Source organism: Egretta garzetta, unplaced genomic scaffold, assembly GCF_000687185.1.
Source record: "Egretta garzetta isolate BGI_Z169 unplaced genomic scaffold, ASM68718v1 scaffold553, whole genome shotgun sequence".
In the NCBI taxonomy this organism is placed as follows: domain Eukaryota; kingdom Metazoa; phylum Chordata; class Aves; order Pelecaniformes; family Ardeidae; genus Egretta; species Egretta garzetta.
This window is the reverse complement of record NW_009259328.1, coordinates 1,544,082-1,563,901: the sequence shown is the minus strand read 5'-3', so window position 1 is coordinate 1,563,901 and position 19,820 is coordinate 1,544,082. Positions and strand designations below refer to the sequence as shown.

General features: G+C 38.1%; 1 protein-coding gene across 1 annotated transcript in view; it reads left to right on the top strand.

Moving 5' to 3' along the window:
• Positions 1–17,981, top strand: part of SYN2 (synapsin II) — a 187,360-nt gene extending 169,379 nt beyond the window's left edge. Inside the window, exons 11-13 of the mRNA XM_009636662.1 lie at positions 13,248–13,308; positions 17,031–17,328; positions 17,699–17,981. Coding sequence (XP_009634957.1) covers positions 13,248–13,308; positions 17,031–17,328; positions 17,699–17,981 — 642 coding nt within the window. The remainder of the gene's footprint in view (positions 1–13,247; positions 13,309–17,030; positions 17,329–17,698) is intronic.
• The last annotated feature ends 1,839 nt before the right edge of the window (positions 17,982–19,820 follow it).

Below are 19,820 nucleotides of genomic sequence, written 5' to 3'. Positions count from 1 at the left end.
TGGGTGCATCATACATAAAAGAATGTTTCAATCTCTAAATGCCCGCAATGGTCAGTGCTATTCCAATTAACTCTCCATCAGAAAACAAATCAATGATTGGGAAAATAAGTCTTTGTTTAGAGCTGTGCAGCCAAATCTTGATGGAAATGATTGACCTTGCAATATGTTCTGGAGGCCAACAAAGTGTTCTCTGTCAGCATGCCAGAAGGAGCAAATTCCAAAAGCAGGGACCTCAAACAACTGCCTTGCTTATGCTGAAACCTCAGAGCTGCAGATCCTGCGGTTCTTAAACACATTAAATCTATAATCTGAGATATCAGATTAATTGAGAATTTTTAAACACGTATTTTGTATATTACATATTTATTTATTTTTCTGTAAACACTTGCACAGGCTCTATAACAAGTTCTGCTGGTACACAGAATGGCACAGAATCCGTGAAGGAGAAAAGCTACAGTTTGCAGCTCTGTGTGTTGCACCTCACGCTGGCTGACTCTGGCTGCAGCCGACAAACTGTGCCTCACGCTTTTCTCTCATGGTCCCAGGCTACAGTTTATTGCAAACCGTTGACAGCGTGATTGAACCTATTGGATTCAAAGCTTGCCAGTTCTGCTCTTAATCAGATACTTTACAAGTCTTCCCACTACAAAGAAAAGCAAGAGTCCCTGGACTCAGAGAAGTTCTATCTGATATAACTACATATGGTCAAAAAACTCTTTCCAAAAATTGGGTTCTTTCTATTTAATTTGAAAACACGACAGCTTGTTTTACTCAGACCATGGTGAAAATATATAATAGAACTTTATCTAGGAATATGATTTTGATTGAAGTTTTCCATGAGAAAATGGAAGCAATAAAATTATGGAAATCTGAATTCCCACTTCTTGTAACCTCTTTGAATACTTTTGACAGATCTTTTGAGAAGCCTTTTTCAAATCTTTCCTAAAAACCAAACCAGTGGGTTAACCTACCCCATGAAGTGTTCTAGCCAGTGGAATCACTTATCTCTGTCTCCATCTGTTGATAGGAAAGTTCACTGCTGAAACTTCTGCTGTCTGCGTTTACAAAATTCTGCATGTTGTTGCTCAGTGCAGGCTACTTTATGCTTGTTTCTGTAGCAGCATTTGTGTATAAAACAATAACAGTAAAACATCTATTCAAAGCTGCATATCGAGTCACCATAGGAATTGTGATGAACTAAATTCTGTGTAGAATTTTGCACTGTGCATGAGTACTACCATAGAATGCAAATGATTACGGTCATGTTAGCAGTTGAAGCTGAGAAAAATCATATTAGGAAAATGTTATTTCAGTCCAGCTCTGTTGAGACCATGTCACATTATCCACAAAAGAACAAGGAATTTATTATCCTTAACGGAAGGAAGAAATTTCTGCGCCATAGACACAATATCCATAACGACATAACACCACAAAGAGCACAGCATTCCCAGCTATATCCTGGCTCTGTTCGCTTTAAAAGAAAGGAGTAGCACACCAATAATAAAGCAATAAACAATGCAGAAGAGGACAGTACTTTAATTATTTTGAAACAAGAATAGCAGAGCCCAAAGCATTTAATTTCTTAACACTCTTTTCTAAGCGTTTGGATACCTTCTTCACTCTTCACCCAGAGGGAAGTTCTGCACAGTTACATTTAGATCAACAGAGACTGGGGTCAACAAGCTACCTTCACTATGTAGAGATCTTACTCCTATTTTTCCTGTTTTTCTCTTTATATTACTCATTCTTCATTCCCTGACCCCTTATATGAATTGACTAGAGCTGAGCAGTGTTCTCCAGTTTTATTTTTCTATGTTCAGAGAGAAAATTGAACCGAAGGTGAACGTAGTATAAATTACAAGTCATATTACCTCCGGAGAGAAAAGCAAGCTGTTACCAAATTACCTGCTCTTGGGCTTCCACAAGTATAGTCACAGTTCTCTTACATTCCGTCTGTTGTATTTGCTTTTTTTTTTTTTCTTTTTAAAACAAACTACTTAAGATGAGCAGCAATTTGTTTCAAATCACTGAGGCTTTTATGCTAGCCAGTCAATACAGTTACATGATCTGATCTTAATGGGAGGGGAATGCACTTAATTGGGAGGGATCCCATCATGGAGTTACATGGAAATGAAGAATTCAGTATTAGCCTGCTTATTAGGAGAGGTAAACTCTGCACTAAAATTGAGGTGTGGACCTTACCTCTAAAGGACTTCCTGCTTTGCACAGTCTCACAGAAGTTCACTTCAAGTGTAACCGTGACTTCTAGGTTTGCTACAGCTTTGTATTGTCCCTCAGACCGCTAACGCTAAACCAGTAGGCGTAGCATTAGCCAGGCTGTGTCCGTGCCACTTACCGTCACAATCCCTTGACACTTACTTGCAAGAACATATTTTTCTTCCTTATGTCTGGAAGGAAAGACTGCCTAACAAATTAACAAATTAACGGACTGCACTAAATCACTCTGCATGAATGAGGGTAAATGCAGAGGTTTGGTATTGGTCTCTGAGAATCCCGCTGAACTGGTGCAAAGCAAATCACTCCCTGGCGTAATTAGAACTGTTCTAAGGGACAGCAGGAGTAATTTAAGAACAGTTTGTCTTAAGAAGGTTGCTAAATGATCTAACGACCCCTAAAACCATATATGCTGGATTTCTTTCTCCTGGGATGTTTAAATAGGGGATAAGTGGCAGCTATGGCATCGTATGCCCATAAAGCAAATGTACCCAGATTTGTGGAATAACATCTGATGGAAGCCCAGATCCTAAATATACTCAAGAGTTTAACCTGACTTTCTCCCTTCTCAGGGCAAGGGAGCACAGAGCCCCTGGAAAAAGTCTGGGCAGTATTTTACTATATGACTCTCTAATTGTTTACCTTTCTGAACTCTTACATCAGGTCGCTCTATATAAAGAAAGCAACATAGCTTGTCAATAAACAAGTAGTATATCTGTGTAGCTATTAATTGAGCATCTTCTGCAGTCTACATTAGCAATCAGTAAGATCTTTTTCTGTTCTTCAGAACACCTCAGAAAACCTCAGAAGGTTTGTATGCACTTTGACAGCCTTTAAGATCACAAACAAAACCTAAGTAATTATTTTTTACCACTCGCACTGTCCATCTGCCTAGAAGTTCTTTTAAATCGTAGTGCCTAGTAAGCAAATTATTTTTCATATTAAAATGCTTATTGAGTTATTGTTGTGACTTAAAAGAAAATCAGTCAGGCAGCAGCAAGATGCCTTCCTAAAAATATTGGCAGAGAATCTAAAACATTGTCATCATAACTCATAAGGAATAATGAAAAATATTGCTGGGGCATACATACATCACAGAACACTAAACACAGTACCTTCCAAAGGTTAAATAAATCAATGGCTGTTCTTAAAACAATCTTTGCGAGTAATTTTTGAAATCCTGACAGTACTGACCTCTTGTGCTGCAGTGAGTTTTGGTTACCTGAATCACAGCGACATCTTGTGACTTGTTCTCTTGTGCAAGAACCAATTCCGAGGGTTCTGTATTTAATATTACAATGTATTTCATCATATCATGGAAGCTGTACCACATTAAACAAGAACTTGGGTATACATTTTACAAATACTAAATGCCCCCCATTCAAAAATTTCTCATAATGCTATTGCAATGTATTTATTTCACTTCTTTTCATTATTTTAACATGGAATACATTTTAATGTGCTACTTCGACATATAGGTATATGTAAGTATACACATATACACACAATGTTGAGCTGTGTATATTTGGAAGAGGAGATGCTTATTTTAATCAAAGGGGTTTTTAACTTTTTAGTTATTTTATTTTTGTGAAAATAGAAGTGAAACAGGTGTTACCCTTTTAAATCCTAATATAAACGTATGGAATTAAGAAAAGCAAGAGAAAATAAACACGTATGGACCCTGAGCTCACCACATCCTGGTAAAAAGCCACATTTGACGCACACTTAATTCCAGCTAAACTTACAACAGTTAAGTTTATTTATCACAAGTATAAAATGATAGCATATATTTTACTACACCGAGGATGTTTTGTCCATCTTTGAATACGGGCAGATCCTGTGTTCTTCATATAAGTGACAGAGATCACAACAGAGACAGAGACTCAGACTTCAACTGCTGGATGAAGGATGTCCACATATTCAAAACAGTCACTAGTTCCTTACACAAAGCTTGATTTAGGTGGAGCATTTGATCTTGACATTCAGGGATTGTAATATGTTAAAAGCAAAGTTCATGTAGGAAAATAAATCTTAATATTTTTAATATTGGTAGTAATTAAAAAACAGTGGGACACAACATACAAATGTTGAGCAGGGATCTTACTAACAAATTGATCGTGAAAGTTAAGATAACCTATATTAAAATCCTTATTGAGATCCTGTACCACCAGATGGAGTAAGTACTAAGGGAGGTACGTATTCATTGCTCAATTCTGTTGCTTATTTAGCCTCACTGGGAACAGGTAAATGGCTTGCTGAATATTTGCTAGTGATAAATGTCTACATAAACGCGTTTGGTTGTTAGCTGTGAATGTATCCATTAGATGAGAATGATTAAATCAAAACACTAACAAGTGCTTATCTTTCTTAGCTTGCTTTGAAATAACGGGCCAAGAACTAAACAAGCCTGCCTTTACCATGCCCTTTTCAAAGGGACCTGATGATGTTTAGACTGTAAGAGAGAACATACTAAGGGGCATATATTATAGGTTTAGGATTATTTGGTCAAAATTTCTACTGACATCAACAGAAATTTGTCCAAATGAAATCAAAGCTTTCAGGATGTGGCCTGGTATTTTTTTTATTTCTGAATACTCTATATTGAATGCTCGTCACCAGCAGTGTACCTGGAAAAATACATGATCCCCGCAGACAAGCAGAGCAAAGCTTGGTAAGAGAAGGAGTAGCTCACAAAAGTACTCATTAGAAGAGAAGCCCAAAGGAAAAAGCCCCACAGGAAACCTGACAGAGTCAAGCTTCAGGACTGGGATTGTTAGGATGAATTCAATTGTCTGTAGGACGTAGTGCTAATAATTTTATTATACAAAATGCTAAGACTGAAAAACAGAACAAGTATTACTAGTTAATACTTTTCCCCATTTATTGTAAACATAATAACAATACTGTTCTCTTTTTGTCCTCATTCACACAACAAACTTATGCTTTTGTTAACTTTTTTATTACCTTCTGCCAGGTGATCGTCTGATCATCTCACAATCTGCCAACTGTATGGGCAGAAGCAGACACTATCTTGGAGATTTCTGAAACTCCATGGAGACTACCCTCAAGAACAAAGGAAACATTTAATTTTTAAGTAATCATAAGCCTGCCACTACAGACTAGCCTTTATAAGTACTTAGGAGACTTCTGTGAGAAATGGCTTTCTTGTCCTGCAGGAATTTTGGGGGAGAGTTTCAAAAATGTCCTCAATCGTCTATAGATCACAAACTAGCCTTCTCAAAATTAAAACAAGGAAAACAATAATCTCATTGTTACAGAACAGGCAGTAGGTGCTGTATACACAAATGGAAAAGGAGATTCTCAGATCTCTCTGTTTTGTCTTAGTGCTATAATTACTATCCTATAACATCCTTTCAATTTTTTATTTTATCTTATTTTTAATCTATTTTTACTCTCTGATTTTGTTTATTTAAGCTGAACCTCATAGAAATATCTTTCTTTTGGAGGCTCTTCCTTCATCTCCTTTCCTTTCCCCATTGTGGTGGGTGTTTCCCATCTACTTTTTTTGTTATCATTCTCTGTCTCCACTTGACTTTTTTGTTTGATTTCTCTGACCTTTGAATCATAACCTGTTAAGTGAAGCTATTTGGCTTTACTCCATGTTTAACTTGCAAGGATTCCGTCCCTCTCCACAGCAGTCATTGCCACAGTTTATTTTGAATAAAGACCATGTGCTAAATATGTGTTAAAATTTTTAAACAAGGAGAAGCACTGAGAGAAATTGCAGAATAACCCAAAACAGAGCTCATTTTCAAATATTCTCCATTTGTCCATAGAAAAAAAAGGAGCAACCTCCCTCCCCACCATCACGTCAGACACTGATCTAGTCCTGGAGCAGTGCTCCATCTGGCTAGCTGCCAGTAGACCAAGCTTGTCTTCAGCTGCTTATATATCGTTCCCCAGTCTATCTCAACTCCTGGGAGAGACCCAGGATGCTTGTTGGAGTTCAAACCAACCACCAGTACCTCCTGTGCGCGGCTGTGTACTCATGCTGCACCACAAGGAACAAGAAGAAAGGACATGCGATGGAACGGTCTTGTGCTCTGTTCATATACTGGGTTTCTGGGCTTTGCTGTTGTTTTGGGCAGAGCTCAAGCATTTAGCCAAGTGCACTACCTCTTTCCCATGCCTCCTCCCACTCCACTGTTCTGTAATACTGGTACAATAATATTAAGATAAAATAGGGGTTATAAGACTGGATTTGAGTTAGCTCCACCATCTTCTTCCCAGACTCTCGTTTCAAAGCATGAACTTCAATTCCGAATGGATCCAGTAGTGATGGATTTTTGTGGCTCAAGATGAAGTTCTACAGCTTTTAATCTCTTCCTGTTCATGCAAGGGTCACTTGCCATACGATATTTAAAAAAAAATGTTTGGTTTTTTTTTAATACTGGAAGAGCAGATACAACATAGCATCAGCCAGGGTCAGAGTCCCTGGGTTCAAGGGTGAGAGCCTTCCTTACAACTTCAAACAACAGCATAGGATTTTGATACAATCAAGCCCCAAGGTGTACCTCATCCTCGATGTATATAGAGGTATCTGTGTACACTGAGAAAGGTGTAAGGAAGTTTAACTCCCCGGTAACTGGACAGTCTTCTAGGTATGCTGTTCCACTTTTGCTTGCCTGTCGTTTCTTACAGCTCTCCAGTGCAAACATACATGCGTACACATTGTAGTCTCAGCTGCTTTAGCACAAAGGGGGAGCTCTCTCCTATCACATAGTCCACATTCCTTCCTTGTCTACGGGGAGCAATTTTTTCACTGGGAAGGACTGCCTGAAAGCTGCTGTACAACTGCAGGCTTTTAATGTTCCCTTTTCAAAAACAGAAGTTGAAATCTGTCTTCTTTAAGCAGGAGCTGCAATAAAGAAAGACTGCGTCCTTGTCTGTTAGAATTACTGATTGGCTCTGGAAGGGGACCATCCAGCTTCAACAAGTGATGCTACTTCTTAAGAAACCTTTTCCCTGATAAATCGACATCATACTTTTTCTCTAGAAACCTCATCTCTTTTGGCTGGAATGGAAAATGGAAGGTCACCTTTTTCCATATCCCAGGGAAAATACTGGAGCGTAGCTTTTAACAGCAGTGAGTCTGTACTAGGGTACTCATTTTTATGATTGTGTGCAAAAATGTCCAAGAGGGAAACTGTTCTCTAGGAAGTAATCCGTTACCTATCAATGGAAAACACTTACTCTATAAAATCTAAGTTCAAATACTTTTTGATGTTTAAAAAAAACTTTTTTCAGTGCATTTTGTAAATACTATTCTGAATAAGAATCAAGCTGTGTAGCATGTTTGCTTCTGTTAGCAGGCATTTTGCTGCCATTCAGAGGAAGATCTTAACGGGTTTTACAAAGGTAGTTTAGAGTTGGTTAAGCAATAATAAGTGCTGCTCTAAACCTTTGAATTCTTCATCACAACTTCAACATGAAGAAATTCTAGGCTGGCATCAATTTTGCTGAGAGTTTCTTTTCCATACATATTTCCTCAGTGGAGAAGGGCAAGACTGAACACTGGTAGTCCAAAAAACTGTAAAAAGCAGGAGCCAACTCTCCTCTTGCTGACCCCTTTACACCAGGCAAAGTGAAGGTGGCTCCTTTTTAAGGTGTGACTTACCGCATGTCTCCATTAGAGCTGTAACCAGGTCTGTTCCACTGCCTGTCTCCGTCCGCAGGGAATATGGAATAAAATAAAAAGCAAAACCTTTGTAGCCCTGTTCAGCACCACTGGCAACGCAGTGAAGCAGATACATCACCTACGCCAGATTCACCCAAAATGGGGTAGGGTCTGAACCAGCAGCCGCTGAGTATCCCCACAGTATGCACTACACATTAAATGTATAAAGCAGGAAGCAACGAGGTGCTAAGGAGTTTCTTATTTTTCGACACTCCATGTCAGAAAGCTGCTTCGAGATCTTGCTGCATTGCTAAACTATACAATATGTGCTTATTTCCAGCCTAGTTTTACTCAGTGTATACCAGTTTCTTTGTGGTTGTCATTGTCCTTTAGTCTAGCTTTTTTCCTGCCTAGATCTTTACTGGTACAATATATTTATAAAAAGCAACTGTAGTGCGTTCAGGCCTTCATTTTGCTAAACTGAGCAAGACATGTTCTTCTAAAAACCATCTGCCTGGTCAGTTTAATAGCACTTTTCTGCACCTAATCAGCTTACATTCATCTTTCTTGAGCAGGGATGATGTAAGCGATACACGGCATCGTGCCTAACACTTATGGGAAATACTTCACTGAATGTGTGATAAGATTCTGGGTTTTTCATTGCACAAATCTTCCCCATTAGATTGCAGTTAGTGAGCTCTGCATTTCTGACAGATGCATGTAATTAGTCCATAAATAAATTACTGTGGATATTGCATTTAAGTTGTTGGGGGTTTTGGTTTGTTTCTTTTCTACTCCATTCATCAATTTCATTCTTTGTTTAGGATATTTTGGTCCTGTAGTCTTCCAGCTCCGTATCATCTACAGGTTTTAGTAGCACACACCTACATTGTTGTGCCAACTTAATGAAAATTCTACTTGAGTTCCACATCCCAGTTACATCCTTCCCATTAGTTTTTCTTCAGTAACGGCCAATCTCCTCAGTAGCCGCTTCCTTACCCACAATGTAATTCCTGCAGTATTAGTCCTTAACCTTCTCCAGTGTAACTTGTACTTTTCCAATTGTTAGAGATATCTGGTATGGAATTCTGTGTTTCACAAGTCAGCTGATTTTGATTTCTGAGATGAAGAGTATCTGGTCTGACCAATATGAGCCCAGGGACATCTTTGATTTTCACCTCCATCTCATTTTTAGCTTTTATCCCTCTGGCCATCTTGCCCTTGCTCCTGTATTTATCATAATCTAGGACACTTCAAACATTCATTTACTATTGACACCCTACTTAAATTATCTAAACTACCTCTCTGCTTAGCGAATACATTTTTTCTTTGTTCTCCTGTTACTTAATTGTTTTACAATTCATTCTTATTTCCTTTATGAGATCTAACTTAGCTCGTATTTTGGCAGTTCTCAATTCATCCCTCTACTTCTTGACCTGAAAAACATGGCTTTCCCTTCAAATACTGAAATACCTATGAAAAGCATCTATCGTTGCATTACAAAGAAAACCAAATGAAACCCAAAAACAACTATACGTGCTCCAACTATAGTTCACAAAGTCTTCAAACTCAGCCAAATCAAAATCAATTTTTGCTGGGACTCAGTTTAACATCTCTTTTGCCCAAGGGCTATTTCCCTGCCAAGTTGCTGCTTTTGCTCCCACCCATTTCAACATTCTCCAGACTATTCAAAATTCAAGTATATATGAATCCTGTCTGCATTTATATAATTTTACAAGGTAGAAAAAAGAAGTAATGCCACTGATCAAATTCTAATACAACATGCTTTGAAGAACAGTTCTCTCCTCCAGTTCTACCCCTAAAATTCCAAGTAGACTGTTTCAGGTAAATGTCAAAGGAAGGAAGTGCTACAGAGGCATCTAGAGAACCTATCTTCTAGACAAGTAGTGGGTTTTCTGCTCTGGCTGTAATTAACTTACCCAATATTCTTAAAGACCATTATGCAACCAAAGCACCAATTGTGATACCCAGCGTTGAGAAATCACTATAGTATACTTTCAGCATTCATGTGGCTTAGAGGTTTCCACAAGTGAAGTTGTATTTTTTTAGAATAGTTATATAAACAGTAACTCCCCTTTGAACAGGAGAGACTGTATAAGCAGTTGTGTGTAATGTTACTACCAACATCAGCGATTCCCTTCTCTCTGGGGAATTTGGATGTGATATAAAAGTTGTGTTCCATAAAATGAAAACCAAAAGGGCTCCTTATGACAGCAGTGACCACACCTCACTTAGGTAATCCTGAACAACACTAACCACTGTAGTTTCTAGCCTCTGTACTACTAATTTTGCTCTTTAGCCGTGAGTGTCCAAATAAGAATCTGTTCAGGGTCATTTTCCATTATACATTCTGCATTCTAATCCTTGATGTTTGAACTAAGCAATAGGCAAGTTCGTAGATCAGAACTGCAGTGCAGGAAAACATGTTTGTATTAAAAGAAAGTGGTAGGAGGGTGAGCTTCTAGGCTGGGCAACAAAGGAAAATAGGAAAAAAAACAAGGGGGGTGAATACATCTGCAGGACAGGTCTAGTCCAGTATCTCTGTTCAGACTCTGTTGCCTATGAGGAGTTAGCAGCTCTTACAATTACATTGGCACACCACCTTGGAGAGGTGAGAAGTAACAGTCTGTAGTCGATTTGCCAACAACTGGTGTTTTAGAAGAAGCCCGGATTTTATTAAAGGCCTTGGCTCAGGACAGCAAACAAGACTGGTTCAAAGTCTGTCTTTAATATCAAGTATCAAGGCTTCTGACTGTCTGAAAGAAAGAGGCTTGAAAAGGACTGGATTACTACAGACCATTGAAAAACCATGAGTAAGATTTCTCATTTAGGAATGTAATGCTAATTAGTCTTTTTGGGTCAGCCTGGGTGGGTTGGCTAATTAGCAAAAGTAATATACCCATGTGATTGGCCTGGAGTGTGGGTGAGGTTCCTGGAAGCACCAGGTGATAGCTGGTGAAAAAAAGGATGTGTGGGTGGTAAAATCAGGACAGCTGCAGTCAGTGACTAGAGAGGGGGAAATACATCTTCCCCAGAGAATGCACAAAGGCTCTAAGTGTTCAGAACAGTTGAGGTAAGGAGTAGCAAGCTTCTATAAGGTTTTTTGAAAGCTTAATTTAGGATAAAATAATTCCTTTGTAAGATGGAGAGATATGCAGATTGCATAAGTACTGATGTTGTCAAGTCAGTTCGGTGGCATGCGCGATAAAACCCAAGACCATTTCAGTGCAAGAACAAATGGCAGATTTGCTTCAGCCTCAAGGCATGGAGGAGACAGAGGCCCTGCAGATGTTGTTTTAACATTCAAGTAGATGTGAATTTAAATTGCCAGCCTGATTTCAGTTTCTAAATAAAAGATGTTTTACCTACATGATCCTTTACTTTTGTTTTAGTAGGAAAATAGCAACACTCATATTCTCCTTAGTCATCCTCTGCCGCTGCAGAGAACCCTATAGATTGGTGTATGGCCCTTTGAAAGGCTAGGAAGTCTATTGCATGGCGATTGTAGTAACGTCCCATATAAAACATCGTGTGTACTTTCTAACAGAAGTCAGATGATCTGTTTGTCCTCCAGAAGGAAACTCTTTGGGGTCCCTAAGCCCCAAGTTCTTGTACTTCCCTCCACGTGTCACACTACAACACCAAAGGCTACGCAGGCGTGCTCTGTAATAGCACCCACATGGCCCGGAGGCAGACAGAGTGCCAGGTGCATCAGAACAATGGCACTAGAATATGAAAGGAGTTTGCTCCTCCAAGGCAACTTTTTAAGGTTTCCACTCTTGGCTAATTTCCCCAGTACCCAAGGAGTTACTGATGTAAATGCACGTTGTTGTGAGCTCCAACGCATTACACAGCGTGGATACCGCAAATACTTAATGTTACTGAAACACGCATAGGATAGAATGTCAGCTTTTATATGTGGTTCAGAAAATTAGAGGAAGGAGAGAAACAAAACAGAAGACTTTAACTCACACAAAAGCACTTCAAAATTTTCTGCTGGCTGTGTCTTTCCTTATGAAATCCTCCTCTGCATCTCCTCATCCTTACAACAATGCTTACCGAGACCTATGTAACTGGGTCAGTTAATATAAGGATCAGATGTTGCCTCATTTGTTTTGTGAGTATCATTTTTACTCCTCATTTGCTCTTCTGAAGGCTGGTAATGATGAATAATAGAGTTTTGGACCTATCCTGTGTCCTTTTATTTGTGCAGGTAAAGCAGGCAAAGCAATTTGCACCAGCTGCATATGGTTGAGTGTTGTTGTCTTGTAATGTTTAAAAAGTGTGACTTCTAGATTGCTGTGCAGGATTTCACATTGCTATGAGTAAGATTTTTTTCTGTAGTTCTAAGATCAAATACAAATCTACCAGAAAAAAAAACACCAGTAAGCTATGCAAGAAACACATTTAATTAATTTTGCATTTACTATTTAATATATTCTGGGATTTTTCCCTCTTGACAGATGGCAATTTAATTTCTGGATCCTTAAAAGAAACCCAAGCTATTATGTCCAATGATTTAACATATTTCACTTTTCAAAATATTAGAGATGGGCCTAAGACAAAGTTTGGATTCAAATACTAATGTTCCCAGAGGGTCTTCTGCTCCAGGGTTTTGGTTCAGCCCCATCTTTTCCCCTCGACAAGTATATGTTTGAAAAGGACACTGCCAAATAAATCTTCTGTTTTGAAAAGTTAAGTATTACATGTGTTTCTAATAACGTATCAGATGGAGTAGCATGAAGTAATTTCAATTATTTTTATTATTTGTCTGTGGTTTTTGCTTCCTTCTTTCATTTTGCTTAGCAAAACAGCTAACCTAGAGAACTCCATCTCCCTTCCCATTTACAGTCAGTGAATCAAAGTGAAACTACCACTAGCAAAAAATCCTGCTGTGCTAGTGCTTCCAGATACAAGTGAATGTAATTAAAAATAAATTCTTTCTTAAATTACACAAAGGTATTTGTTGAAGTCCATTTTCTATTCAGTCTATCCTAAAAAAAGAGAGCAGAAGCAACGAGACACAGAAAAGTCGTTCCAGGTGCTAGGAAGGGAAGGAGAAAGACCATACACAAATGGAGGTAAGATTTGAGAAGGCACTCCTTACATCACGAGCACACACTGCAAAGGGAAAAGCTTTTTTTTTAAGAACTCAGCTTTGGATTAGTCCAGGATTCGTATGTCATATCAGACAGCAACTGTATTAGAAAATGTTTTCTGGAATAAATTAAATGCGTATGTTCAGCCCCGACCAATAAGGAGATTTCTAATGAAAATAAAGATGAATTAGTGAAAAATTGGAACTAAGCTACTCTAATTTTTTTTCTCTTCTGTTTTCAAATGTATTTTCCAGAGTGGATCACTAAAGGAGCCAGAGCCAAACAAAATCCCACCTCAGCGACCACCACCTCAAGGTTGTTTACAGTACATTCTCGACTGTAATGGCGTTGCAGTAGGACCAAAACAAGTCCAGGCTACTTAGATAATTGAGACTAAAAGCAAGGGTTAAAGCAAAAATGAAAAAAAAAAAAAAAAAAAAAAGAAAAGAAACAAACACACAATCTTAAAAGCAAACATACCAGTTTTGTTCAATTTTTGCATTGTTTCAGTGCTGACCTGGACTGTGTTTTTTCTATGCAGTGTCAACTATACCGTCTGGTTGTTTACTTGTTCATGTCTGTGCGTGTAATGCTTACCTACCTTTCTCTGTAAAATTTGTGATTTCAGGGCTGTTGTCAACAGTGTACAAAGAATGTGCCTCTTTAGAGCCCAGTGCAACTGTACATTATGGATGGTTAGACAGTATTTTTTGAGTATTCTATATCATTAAGCAAAATGCCACCAAGGTTCAAATCTAAATACTTTTGCTTACTCTGTGAGTGTGTGCACACTATACTCATAGCCTTTATTTTTTTGTGCGTGTGCATGACTAATAGGTGATACAGATATATTTTTAAAAGTCTAGATTAGAATTTGCTAGTGAGGCTTTTTACTTATAATTTTATAACATTTGTTAACATTTGAGTTTTACTTATACGCAAGTGGAAGTCTAATATTTCAGTGACTCCATAAGATACAGTTCTTCCCAAGGAATATTTGAAATATCTTCTATTTTACATACTGGTATTCATATTTTTAGTAATTCTGCATTAAATTATTAGGTACAAAGCTATGTAAATGGGCCACCTATGTGCAATATCTCAGTGGAAGTGTGAGTATTTAATGTATCCTATTTCCATTAAGTAGTACCTTTTGTTGTCATTTGAATTAGTAATCTATGGGGATTTTTAGTGAAGACTAATGCAAATACTTTCAAAAATCATATACTTACCTAAGAGTTAAATCCTAGGTTATTTGGCGAGAAGTACCTCAAGGACTGTTAAACTTCCTGTCAGAGCTCTTTTTTTTTCAAATACTGAGATGTTGGGAGATGGTAGACCAAGGTACCTTTAACCAGCTAGGGATCTTGCCCTTTGATTAGAATGCGAGACAAAAATGTCAGCGGTTTTCTTTACCAGCTCAGGTCTACTATTTTAAACCTTTAAGTAGCCAGATAGCTATAAAGAAAATTCAGTCCCAGTGTTATCCACATAAACAGGGCTTATAATAGTTGCTTGAAATCAAACATGCAAAAAGACTGCTAGATTTTCTGTAGGTAAATTATTTGTGATTTTTGCATAACCGATTTATAATGTAATATTACAAAAGAATACACAGGCAGGCAGATAATCTGTTGTGAGAATCTAGCCTAGAATCACAAGCTACAGACTGCTAGAATACCATTAAGCTTAGTTGCAAGTGAGCCACAAAACTATAATTTTGGTCTTGAATATGTATGAAGATGAGTAGTGGCCATTAGTTTAGTGCAAACAATTTTGTTTAAAGGGAAGACAGCCTTATGTTCTACTTCTGTTTTCCCTACAAACACTGGAAAAAATTATCAGTGAGAATCATCATTCTTAGTGTTTCTTTTATTTGTACAAGCTGGCTGGTAAGATGAGAATTAAGGTATGCATTATTAGCTATTTAAATGTTTGTGGTAATTGCTACTGTTTACTACCTATCAGTAAATGACATGAATATTTTGCTTTAGTGATCAGCATTTGTCTGGGTCAGTGATCGTTCCAATGATGGCCTTGGCTATTTTGTTCTATATTAAGAAAATTCCACTTAGAATCAGGTTCACAAATCCTTACCTCCAGACATCATAGAAGTGAATAAACCATACTGCCCTGGGGTGAAGAAATGAATCTGATGATTGATTTTATTTAAAGTAGTTGGGGTTTTTTTTGCATGTAGTAGTACAAGTATTCACAAGTGCTTTTCACACGACATTTGTGAGTTGTGTGTGCAAAGAAGAGATGGGTGTTTCAGATAGGATTTCAGCTTGTTGACTACTGTAAAGGATTTACAAGGGCACACACTATTACTGCACACCGCAGACAAGAAGCAAGCCAAAATGTCTCTCTGCATGTAAGCATGCTTAGGTGCAATATTGTGGGTAACAGGGAACAGATGTTTTACAGTGTAGGCTTAATGTTCAGTTTTGTTGAGTTATTTTTGGTAAAAGTTTCTTTCATGATTGTTGCCTTTTGTACAACCCAGCTGCAAGAAAGTAAGCAAATGCTGGAAGTGTGACAGCAGTATATCTTTTATGTGAAATATCTTGTACAGCTTAATGTGCAATAAAAGAAAGTTATATCTGTCTTCAGTGTAAAGTTTCTGGCATTCAAGCCTGTATGTACAGGTGGGGGAAAGAAACCTTTCTGTTTTGCAGTATTGAGTGAAAGGAGACTAATAAGAAAATTATCCTTATTAAGATGTTGCAAGACCATGTTATCACCTTCAAATATTTCCTACAAAAGAGGTTCAAATTAATAAACAATGAAGGCACATTCCTTAACATACAGTACATGCTATTTATCTTTCTGCACCACAACACACTGCTACAACTGTATTAAAACTTACTGAAGCATTAGTACATGCTGCTCTCAGACACATCTCATCTAGTCAGTAGAAAGCTAACAATAATAGCAATTTTAAAAAATAATCCTGTATTGCAACAGTACTTCCAGATACGAAGGTTTTCTTTTAGAGACCGGAATAGATTGTCTTCTACTTGCACTAAATAGCTGTGTAAGACTAAAAATTCCCAAATGTTCAGAATGTCTAGGTCAGTTTTCTTCTATAATATTTACTGTTCAGCAAAGCTCTTGCCCTGACTGAAACATTATACAAACAAATCGCTCAGCATTTCATCCTCTCCTTTCTTCCCTTAACTCAGATGTCTTGTGTGCCTTGTCACATGCAAGAGTAAAGATTCGGTTATAACAACTGTCAGCCCAGAAAACCACATTCGGGCATCTGATATAAAAGCAGCATGCCCACTGATATCTGACACAGCACAATTTCAGTTAGAAAGCAGAAAAAAACCCCTGTATGATGATGTAGCAACTTTCAGCCATGGATTTCACAACTTAAGTCTCTACTACGCATTGTAGTTTCACACATGATACAGTATTTTGCCAGTATACTTCCTTCTCAGTGGAAAGATCTCCTTGGTAAAGAATTAGTAATGACTGTCTTGGGTTTTTTTGTAATGTTCTTGACATATTTCACTAAATAAGTTATCGAAAGACTTTAAATTAGCTGGAAAATTTCCATATAAATTTGTTTTACTGCTATAAGAGTGACTCTAAGAGGAATATTATAGAAATAATTCTTAAACTTTGGAGGAACAAAACTGCAGTAACTACACATAAAATAGTAGCCGTATTGCTGAAATAGGTATTGCTGGTGTATTTGGTTATCTTGCAGCCTATCCTTGAGCTGGGCCAAAATTTTACTGGGTGCAACTCCATTGATTTGATTTGAAGTCAAGACCGCTACTGCTGGGATAAATTTCATACTTCTTAGCAATTTTAAGGATGAATCATAGGGGCTCCAAGCACGTTACTAATGTACCAGCTGTGATTAGTAGTATTGACTACATGAAACTGCGGTCTGTTTTGATAGAAATTTGCCTCAAAAGTAGAGTTAATCACATTCGAGGATTATTTTGAAGTGTTGGATATGAAATCTAGTAAGAATTCTTTGATACTATAACATTATGAAGTTTTTCTTGTACTGAACCTAGGGGGCCCAGTGCAACCCCAAGGAATGCAATCACAAAGCCAGGAGCCATTGCAGCCACAGCGCATGTACCCCCCTGGGCAGTCAGCAAAGCCCTCGACTTCCCAGCCACAGCGTCCACCTGGACCTACAACTCAGCAGCCACGTCCCCAGGCTCAAGGTCCTTCCAGCACCAGGTTATCAAAGGAAGCAGAGCCGCAGCCACCGCCACAGCCTGCTCCCCAGCCTGCTCTGCAGCCCGCTCCACAGCCCACTCCGCAGCCCGCTCCACAACAGAAGCCTCAGTCTCATCCACAGCTTAAGTAAGGCTTGCTTTTATCCATTTGCTTTTCTCCTCGTAACACAGGTTTTTGTTGCCATAACTGCAGTTTGGGAGTTGGGCTAATATTCAGGAAAAAAAATATGTTTCCAAGTCTAAAATGAGGTTAAAACATTGCAAAAAGCTTATTCTGTGTTTATGATTAGTAAGACAGTATCATTAGTTATAGCCTAAGCACTACGCAAAATTTCTTTCATCACTTTGTGCAATTTCTGCCCCAGCTGGGTCTGAAAATTCATCATTTTTCTTGTATTTGTTTTCTCCTTTTTATGTCACTGACTCATGATCTGGGTGTGCTGTAAGCCTGCACGGGAAAGAGGAAGTCTTATCTATTTAAACTTTTAACCTCACAGTCACTCAGAGAACAGATTCCAGTTTCAAAGGGCCTATCTCAGAAGCAATCCCAATGCACATGCTAGGCAGTGGCTGCTGAACTGCGTGCCTTTGCGGTCGCACTTCGCTCTTGAGTATACACTGTTGCTGATGGAGCAGCAGGAGTGGTCACACGGGCCCTTTCCAGAGAAGACTGCAGGACTTGCACAGAAAACTGCCCATAGTTATCCCAGTAGAGATGGAGATTCCTTAACGCACAGCTTGCTGTTGGTGCTCTACCTAGCCAGCTGCGTCCTACAGTAAAGCCTATGGAAAGCATCTGTAGCTGTGTCTCCTCTCACAGCTTAAAGCCAGTGAACAGAAAACACAGGGACAGCACTGACAATGATTTGCTGCTTTTCAACAGCGCGGTCCTGACATACGCTATTGCCGGTAGAGTCACAGGCACATTCTGCTGTAAGTACAAAGACTGGCATGGTGTCTTTGTTTTATCCAAGTAATGCAGATCCCCTTTTTCCACCCACTCGTGCTAATACCCTCACCCAAGCACAGTTCAGTGGAAAAGATGTGTTGGGTGACAATATGCTAAGATGACAACATTCTCCTTGCCTTCCTCGGACAGTGCTTTTCCTTATTTGTCTGGTTTATAATCATAAAATCACTTTAAATATACATAGAGAATAGGGAGGTCGATTTTCTTAAACAAGATGGCAACTAGTTTATAGTGTGAAACTTAGCTTGTGAACTTCTGACATGTAAGAACAGTTAAGAGCAGGTACAGAAGAACTGTATCACATAACCATTTCCCAACTTTCTCCCTTTCCTTTAGTTCCTTCTTCAAACCTAGATTCATTTTTCTCTTCTAAAAAATGGAAGAGAATAGTCTCTAAAAGAAAATTTTTTTTTAAAAAGGAGAAAATAAAATTTTTAAGATGCCAGCTGTAATAAGAGCAGTTTTTCTAACTTTCAAGAAGCAGTTCTCAGTGCACACCAAGACTAAGATCTCCTGCCTGTAGGATCTATTTGCATGTGTATGCTTTGTATTCACCCACATGCTGTTGCCTAACCTGTATGTACTTGTTATTAATCTGTGAATAAATATTTAATTAGGCTACTTATTGTGTTACTAATCAAGTCAAGTGCTGCTTCCCACCCTCCCTCTTTCAGTGAGTACAAACAAAAATTTATCAGTCTATTCTCATTAACACAACTATAATTTATGAAAAACCTAAAATGCCTGTAGCAGTGTTTGCTGTACATTATTAGTTTAGAGGTAGAGAGAAGCTGCAAACCATGAAGAGTATAAGACAACCTGAATAAGAAAAGTGTTTCAGTTCTGCTATAGCCAAAACCAAAATCCTATTATTGTACTGAGATAAAAATGAAATCGGTTAATGAGCTTTACTAATGCATGCGTATCTTCATAAAAAGATTATAACTCATTAATGTTTTCTGTTTAAATTCAAGCCTACTTTTAAAATATTATTTTATCTGACAAGTCATGAGTTAAAAGTTTTTAAACTTCCAACATTTTCCTTCTGGTATGTTATTTTATTTATGCTTACAGAGACTTACGCCATAGTTACATGGTGGCACTATAAAGAGAATAGTATTTTTTTTATATATATATATTTATATATTTAATTTGGGGATTTTTTTTTAAAGATAAAAAGCATCATTAATCCTCCATTAAGGATCAAATGTCCTATATAGAGAGAGAGGGAGAGCACATTACAACTTTAGGATTCACTCTTCAAACTCATGCTGTTATACCTAATTATTTTTTGTGCGTAACTGTTTGCAGCCTTAACAAACACAGTTGTTAATCCTCCTGTGTTGGGTGGTGATTTGGATTTAGCAGACAGGCCCACTTTTTCCTCCAGTCCTAATTTACATCATCCAGTTTACTGGAATACCATGTTTCAGATCTGTAAAAAGCAGTGTGTTCTCAAATCAAAGTACAGGAGGAATGTGCTGTAGTGCAGCAGCTCTGTGTGCTACATCTAACTATATCGCTTGTGTTGAATGTCCATTTTGTTCACATGAAACCATCTATGTCTCTTGGACATTTTTCCTTTTCTCATAATGTATACAAGTTGTATGTGGATGGAAGCTGGTAGACAATATGACCATACAAAATGT